General features: G+C 37.2%; 1 protein-coding gene across 1 annotated transcript; it reads right to left on the bottom strand.

Annotated features, from left to right (window-relative positions):
• Positions 1-4,010: 4,010 nt before the first annotated feature.
• Positions 4,011-8,630, bottom strand: zfpl1 (zinc finger protein-like 1). The gene is made up of 8 exons (XM_008428035.2): positions 8,448-8,630; positions 6,476-6,588; positions 6,277-6,388; positions 5,991-6,184; positions 5,544-5,619; positions 5,030-5,212; positions 4,837-4,957; positions 4,011-4,733 (listed from the first exon to the last, which is right to left on the bottom strand). The coding sequence occupies exons 2-8, from the start codon at positions 6,575-6,577 to the stop codon at positions 4,547-4,549; spliced, it is 975 nt and encodes a 324-aa protein (XP_008426257.1). The 5' UTR covers positions 6,578-6,588; positions 8,448-8,630; the 3' UTR covers positions 4,011-4,546.
• Between the last annotated feature and the right edge of the window lie 274 nt (positions 8,631-8,904).

Consider the following 8,904-nt stretch of genomic DNA (forward strand, 5'->3'; position numbering starts at 1 on the left):
AAACAAAGTGTGCGGGACAGAGCATAATGTGTATGTGTGATACGGCCCCTGTGTAAACCGGACAGAGAGAACTTCCGGGTCAGACCGATTGTCAACAATGAAATAATGAAAAGCTAAATTGACAGCTCGTTTTCTTTTTTCTTTTTGCAATTGCCGTTTTTCTAATTTCGTTTTAAAAACAAAAAAACACATGCTTGTTTGGTTTTTCCAATTTTATTTTGAAACGAAAAAACCAAAGAACGAACCATACACGGATTGGCATGATTTATCACTTCTCTTTTTATTTTTCTCTCTTTCTACAAAAAAACTGTATGATAAAAGCTTTCAGGTTGATGCTTTGGTCTCAGCTAAACTTTTTTTTGAAGGAAAATTTTATTTACAAAGACTTCAAAATTCATTTCATTTGTCGTTTTGTTCATTTATTTTGGATATTTGAAATGCCTTCCAGTTGCAATGTTAAATGTTCATTATAATTTAAAGTTTACTGATCTTTCAGATTGTGTTCTTGCATTATAATTTTGCCATTAACATTTATTATTTTAAAATGGTCTAAAAACAATAATATTGTTGATCAAAAATCTAAATTTGTTATTGTGACAGGTCTACAACATTTGATATATAGTGTAGTTAGTTTATTGCCATGGATGGCATAGTTACTTTGAAAGAGTAATTTGATCACTCAATGAAAAATTCATCCATCAGCTAGAAAATGTGCATCTCTTTTCCCTCCATCGTTTACGTTTGTGTCGCTGGTGTTACATATGAAACATATCTCCCCAAGGAAAAAGAAGAAAGCAACAATATGTGTTTTCTAAAAATAATCACAAATGCGTAACTTGGATACGTAATTTTAATCTGATTATTGGATTGTAAATAGTAACACGTTAGATTACTCGTTACAAGGGGTCAGATTAGAGTTGATGAGACCATTGTTTGACATTTTTGGTCAAGCTATTTACGGATCTTTCAAGTTTCCGATATGTGTCCCCCCCCCCCAATGATAAACTTGCTCCTACGCCCTTGGTCAGAAGAGATATGGATAGTCAAACATGGTGGGGGCTGTGTGATGATCTGGGTCTGCTTTGTCATTTCCTGACCTGGACAGCGAGACGTAATGATGGAATCAGGAGTTTAATGGGTAAAATCCTGAAGAAGAGACTTCGGCTGGATGTTGCTAATCTAAAGGTCAAATGGAGCAGAACAATAAACCGAAGCATGCCATAAAGATCACCTTTCAATGGTTAAAAAACAAAACAATGAAGATTTTGGATTGGCCTATTCAAAGTCTAAACTTAAATCAATATGAGATGCTGAGGATTGACGTTAAACAGTGTTTCCTTCCACCAAATCTTCCAGTGTGACTGAATTAAAACAGTTCTGCTGAAAAGAAGGAAAATAATTCTTTGGGGAGGCAAAATGTGTTTTATAGACAATTTTCTATTAAATTCTTGAAGGTGTCACATTTTACCCTAATCCTCTATCGATATCCTCTTAGCAGCAGAAGACATAAACATTTAAACTGTTTAGTTATTGAGTCTGTCCTAATTTTGTAACACAAAACGTTCCCTCCGTTGTCGGCATATTTCAAATACTGTTTATAACAGCAAACATTTGATAGTGTTTTGTATATATAACTGACGAAAAGTCATATTTCTTTTTACAAAAAAATTATTCAATATGCTATTTTTACACTGTTGCTCTTGACTTTTCTGTTTTCTGATTAATATATATTTCTTCTTTGCTTTACTGCTCGAGGATAAGTCTAAGCTCATCCCTGTATTAATTTGTGTTGAAGCTATCATGTAAATAAATACACTCTAACAGAGGTGCAAATAACAACGGCGTGACAACAAAGTCAAATTATTGATAAGTATGTCCCTATTATGTCAATGCAATGGACAAGCTAATAACTCAGTTACTGAGAGCCGCATTGAACTCCGATAATGTGACAAAGGCCACTGCACTTCACGGTTTAATAAATCCAGTTTGCTACTTATGTCTATATATACATACATTTAGACATAAACAGAGTGAAAAAGGGGACATTTGAACCAACCTAAATAAATTGCTCAATTGTCAAATTTAACAAATTTAATAAATGAACTTGATTCAGTTATTTGTTACCAGTTAGATCAAATATTCTCTTTTTTTTCAGTTTACATAGACGTAAACACAAGTAAAAAATGTATTTTGACGATGACAAAGACCAAGTGAAGACCTTTGTTTTAATTCAATTTGTCTACAGTATTTTACAAATCTATTCATTCTGCTTAGACCTTTGCAGATTTTGTGAAGTTACACCTAACGTCAATGTCTTTTTCATTTTATCTAACGAGTAAAAACCTTTTATTGATGCTCTGGGTGTTTGTTTACGGTCGCTGTTCTGATGAACCTCTGCTGCCTTCTTCAGTTTTTTTTTTTTTTTTTGTTTTTTTACAGATTTTCTTGAATTTATCTCAGTCCATCTTCCCTGCATCTGCTGAAGACAAGCATCCCCACAGCATGGTGCTGCCACCACCATGTCTCATGGTGAGGTTGGTATCTTCAGGGTGATGTTCACCATCTAAAACCATGAATCTTTTCCTTTCGCGATTAAATGCTACATAAAAACATAAGAACCCAATGAAACGGACAAAATGCGTTAAAGAAACTCTAGGGGTGTGGATACGTTTTCAGGTGTATGAAATATGCATGTATGAAATAGCCAGCAGCTTTCTCTGCGTCGATTCAGCCGTGACTCAACTCCGCTAACAATCAATGCAGCGAACCTGCGATGCATCAACAACACAATGGAAAGTTGGGAGAGTCAGATGACAAATGCAAACGCAATGCGTGTTTATAAACTCCAACATCTGCACATCAATTATTGTGGTGACTGAGGTGAGATGCAAGAAGTTGCACATATAAATGTGGAATTGGGTTTAAGAAACTTAAATAATACACCTTAATAATGATTAAAAAAAAAGGGAATTTCTACATGAAATAAATTAAAACATGGTATTGCTAAATTTCCTCACATACATGAAACGTTTGTGAACGAAATGTAAAAAGTAATTTGTAACAATGTCTACATTTTTCATGTATCACTTTTAAATGTAAAATACAGTCAACCTAAATTTCTCAAAGTGATATTTTTGATTTCGGGTCAGTTCTGAGTGTTTTAAAAAATATTGTACAGAATGTAGAACGAAATGGAAAGATTTCTCAGTTAAAAGCCATAAAGAAGCACTTCATGCAATTAAAACTATTTTTTTGGTTTTATGTTGTGCAACCAAGTTGTTTTTTGTTTTCAAGGTAAATTATACAGAATAAATAGCACATCATTTCTGTAAATGTTTTTTTAATAGTCTCATTTTTTATGACACAAACCTAAAATCTTTGTATTTGTCCACTTTTTTTTTTTTTTTACTTAAGGGAAATGAACGATCAAGCTGTATAAACACCAAAATTCTACAGATTTAATGCAGCTGCAAAATGTTTTCAAACCCATTTAAGACTTACAGCTGCAAAGAAGCAAAAAAGTGGTTCTCTAAGCTACTGACTCATGTTTGTGTTACTCTACCATATATTAAAGTGTGGGTTTGTAACGACACATTAAAGCTTTTGACAGGCAGTATCTTTAGTAATAAATCATTGTTTCCTCTCGTTTACCACAGAAAGCAGCAAAATAAATAGTTAAAACAATCTTAAAAATGTTCCGTCATGCTACAATCCCTGCAGCTTTTAATGAAAAAAAAAAAACATCTCTAAATGTAATTTTGGCAGCAGCATTAACAGATGAGAGCAGAGCAGAACGTCCATTATGTGGAATCTTATCGACCTCCGTGCTTCCCCTCCTGTGTTAGCATCAATATGCTGCTTGCAGGCAGGAACTTTGCATAATCTGTAGTCACAACGGCACGACAATGTGCCAGACATATTTCCACACCAGCGCGTGACGAAGGCGACGGATGCAGTGATGGACTCCTAAAAAATCAGTGCCAGAAGAAAGTCAAAAGATTCAGCAGTAAGACATGTCATTTTGGGGGATTCCAATTTAATGGACACTCAAAAAAAACCACGACAACCAGGAAAACATACATACAGTTTGAATGGCAAATCTAAAAGCAAAGCACTCAATTTGCAGAGGAAATGCAGATCATTACAGTCGTAGAAACGCAGGATGTGTCGGGTAAGTTTGACTCCATGGCGACAGAGTCAATCAGTTTGTAATGCAAACAGTTGAAGTTTCTTCAATGCTTCCAATGAAGTCTAAACAGAAATAAACTTACAAAGATCACAGGGAAATGTTAGCTGAATAAAGTATTGCCCCTCGTCACCAAAAACAACAAACATTTGGATAAATTGTGTAACTGCGTCGAGCCCCCGGGGGTCGCCTTTAAAGGTTCAGTGTTTCACCTGGATCAACAGAACCGGCCGAACGGTGCAGAACTGCTTCTTTACAGTCTGAGGAACGTCCTCTTAGGAGTTGGGCAAAGAGCTCCCTCTGGTGGGCAGTCTGTGCATCAGTTTCTTTCCAGACCAAACAACAAATCGCTGCTGCTCCTCAGTTTTTCCCCACACGGATGTTGGGGTTAAGAAGAGGATCTAGGTTTGGGTCTGAGCCCGCCGAGGCGCGTCCGAGTTTCGCCATGATGATGATCAACGTGAAGAATCCCAGAACTCCCACCAAGAGGAGCATGAAGACCCGCTGCTTCCAGGACAGGGCCGTCTTCTTCCCTCCGGTACGATTTCTGGAAAGAATGCATGAAATAAGACAAAACTGGAGCAAACAAAATCCTCATTTGTTGTATTCTCTAGTCCCACAGCGCCACGGCGGAGTTTCGAAGGACTGACTTTAAAATTCGTGCGAACCAGCCGAGCGCCGGTCGCCGCCGGTACTTGTCGTCGTCAAAGTCGATCTGCGTGACAGAGCTGTGAACGTCCCGTGTGTCGTAGACCTTTCTCGGCGATGACGCTGGAGAACGACAACATGCATGTGTTAGTAAAGTCACAGGAGCCGGAAACAACAGGCTTTCCGGGGATCTACCTGTGTGTATTGTGATAGTGTCACTGGTGGAAGCAGCAGGAAAGTTGACCGCAGAATGCTCTGGCATATTTGGATCCCCGTTTTTATGAAGTCCGACATTTTCTTGTGTCGGAGGTGAGGCAGCAGGTGGGCTGAGGCTAGTGTTATAGGAGTGACTGGAATAAACTGCACTTTTTTCTTGTCCTGTGAGGAAAAAAAAACAAAAACAATTTGACTCATAAATCACTAAGGCAGAACCTTGCAAAAGTATCCAAATTTGGTCAGATTACAACTACAAGCTGAAATGAACAAACAAATCTCCAACTCCTGGAGATTATTAAATAGAGTTAGATCTGGACTTTGACTGGGCCATCCCTAAGTCAATCAGCTGGCTGAATGTTTAGAGTATTCAGGCTGATGGGAAACTAACTCTAAAGATTTTATGAAGCATCATTGTGACGCTTCATCTATGCGATGAAGTTCAAGGGGAAGGAATGGTTTTCTGATGCTCTGTGTGTTCAAACAATTGACTCACCATCAAATGTTGACCAGTCTGTGTAGTCAGAAACATCAGCTGTCGTATCTTCAAGAACCCCAACGGGTTCTTCAATCTGCCAGGGGACAGGATTTCATTATCACATATGAATACAGAGAGAGAGAGAGAGAAATAAGAAAGAAACAAAAAAATGAGAAAAAGAGGAAAAGAATACAAGAGGAAAAAGATTTAAAAAATAAATAAAAAATAAAAAATAGGAACACATGGAAACAAAAGAAAAAGAATGAAAAAACAAGGAAGAAAACAAGAACACTTGAAAGAAGAAAGATAAAACAAGAAAGAAAGAAAGAAAACACTGCAAAGAAGGTAAGAAAGAAAAATAAAACAAACAAGAAAAAAACAAGAAAGAAAGAAAACAAGAAAAAAACAAGAAGGAAAGAAAACAAGAAAAAAACAAGAAGGAAAGAAACATCAACAGGTCGTTACCAACGGCAATCCTAAACCAGCTCTAGCCCAGTTAACGGATGAGAGCTGCTCTCTCAGCACATCAGCTACTGGGCTGGCCAGATTAGAGGGTGGGAACACTGGGCCCTGACAGGAGGGGCACTGGTACCCCGCTGGCGCCGTGTGGAGCGGCAGCCGAGACGCCAAGTTGTTCAGACACGCCCAGTGGAAAACATCTACGGATCGACAAAAAGACATGCGGGGCTGTAACCGCTTCTGCTGCTTTGGGTTCATAAAGATCCAACGGCACAAAAACAGTCCATCTCACCATAGCAGATCAGTCTGACTGTGTCGTGTGTGGCCAGCGGATTATTGCACAGAGCACAGTTCGGGTTGTAATCACTGTCCTGGAGCCACTGCAGATAAGACTGGACGATGCACTGAGGAGCAGCAGAGCATGTCAATGCAAACGTTGAATAAACAAACATGAGACAGAGACGAGATGCTCTGCACCCCCGAGCATTTACCTTGTTGTGGTTGGAAACAAGGCAATGTTCACACACATTCACACGATGCTCAAAGCAGAACAGGTTGGTCACCTTCCTCTTCGGACACTTGCACAGACCCATAGCCGCATGCGCTGCGTTGGGGAAAAATAAACAAAAAAAAGGATTTTTGCCAATAACAGCTCAGAAATATCAGAGCAGATCGAACATGGAATAGGGAATTGATTCTGGAATAAAAAAAGAATAAAAAAAAAAAACACTTCCCCAATACTTATCTTTACTATACTTATTCAGACTTTATATAGAACATAAATAGATTTTCTACACATTTTCAGAATCATTAGGAACAGTGTCGGGCAATAAAACAATTCCAATAATTTAGAGAGAAATGTCAATATAAGTTATAAAGGCAAGTTTCATAAAATTGAACTTCAAAAAATATAATCAAAATAGAAATTATCGAGCTTGAATTAATGTATTATGTGATGAGTTGCTTATTGCGACAAGTTTAATAAGAGAAGAGATTACAACAATATGTGGGATTAATTTTTAATCAGTATTAAAGAAATCCTGCAGTTCTTAAAGAAATTCTGTCTTTAATTCATAATTTCTGTTAAAAAAAACAAAAAACACTCAGTTATTGAGGGTGTTTAAACACTCAATGATATTCAACCATCTGACTCAAAATATTTTTCCAAAACAAAAGGACATGGCCTCCAACTTTTTAAATTCTGCATCTGTAGAGTCTGCTAAGTCCTTTTATTGAGGTCTATAAAAACCAATTGCATCTTCGAAGAATGACACCTGGTAATACATAAAGTGTTTACTTTATGTAAACGCATCAGATTGTGTATTGAAACGCAGTAGATTTTTTAAAATACAGTTTTGAATTGAAACAGACATATTTATTGAGATAATGTTTTCCTGTCCATAGCACATAGCCCTACGTATGAGCCCCATTCATGGCCATTTTATAAATTATAAAGATCGAAACATCTGCCTAAATAGGAGCGGTATCTTGTCTTTCATGTTTCCACCATGACATCTATGAACTTAAAAAAAAACACTCTTGGTCCTGCTCTAATTAGCCTTTACCCTAAAAATGTGTCTGTTTCATCAAAGATGATCATCTATAGACAGATGTAGATTTATGGTAATGACCCGTTAACAAACCCCGTTAGTGAATGTAAACTATCCCTCTGAAACAATGCAGCTGTGAAAACCTGACCAGCAAGAGTTTCTAGCTTACCAGTGGAAATTGTATTTTATTATGACACCTACATCACAGTGAAAGAGATGTGATGATCCAACATAACAGTTTTTTATGTCAAACTTTACCAGAATCAAATTTCTAGAGTTTTCGATCCTATTTTAAGTAATATTAATGTTCTAATGAAAATTCTTAACTATTTAATTAAGACAAGTCAGTGGAAAGGCTTTTAAAACGGAACCTGCAAAACCACAAACTGTAAGAAAATGAAAGGATGGATGTACCATTTAGAAAATGGGACAGTTTTAATGTTTATTACCCAAAGTTCAAATGTTTCTCAGGTAAAGAAAAACCTACATTTAATAAACTACAATTTAATATTTTTGCTGCTGATTGTGGTCCCTAATGTGTCGTTTTCTTGTTTATATATGACGTAATCACGCATTAAATGTGACAGGCTGAAGATGGGGAATATTAAAGGAAGATTATTGATAAGAGCACCCAAAACATATCTTACTTCCAGCCCATGTTACCAATAGCTACAAACACCACGCAGTAAAGCTACACGTTGACCAAAGTTCAACCTCACCCGCTGTAACAAACTCTAAGACTTTTTAATAAACTAACCGTTTAAAAAGCATATTTACATATTAGTACCACATCTTTTCAGCAAGAAAAAAAAACACCTTCTGACAGCTTCACTCCCACATTGGTTAGCTGCTAGCTCGGCGAGCTAATCCAGCTAGCTGCAGGAGCTAAGGAAGTAACCAAGTAAAAACTCACCTTGTTAGCTGTCACGCTGACATTAAAGAAGAGTCGTTTGTTTTAAGTACTGCTACAACGCTGTCATTTAAGGTGTCTCCCTAAATTCCCAATGAAAGTTGCCACAGAGGATGTCATCATAAACCTGAGCTGCCTGCTTCCTCTATGTGTTTATGTGCCACGTCTCTTCCGGACTTCTACTTCCTGCTCGTGGGTTTTCAGGGTGGCCTCACCAACACATGCTGCCACCTACCGAGCCGGCGGAGAGAGTCACTTAATGTTGTTATATTTGGCAAATTTCATATTCACAAATGTAAATTTTCATCATCTTCACCTTTTTATTCCCACAGTTTTGGTTAAGGAAATCGAACTTTATTTATCCGCTATTTCCAAGAGTATGAACAAAAAAGCTGTAAAAACATTTGAATGTTGTAGATCTCTGAATATTTTTAATTTGTCATGTCTGTAATATCTGCTC

Source organism: Poecilia reticulata, linkage group LG14 (assembly GCF_000633615.1).
Source record: "Poecilia reticulata strain Guanapo linkage group LG14, Guppy_female_1.0+MT, whole genome shotgun sequence".
Classification (NCBI taxonomy): domain Eukaryota; kingdom Metazoa; phylum Chordata; class Actinopteri; order Cyprinodontiformes; family Poeciliidae; genus Poecilia; species Poecilia reticulata.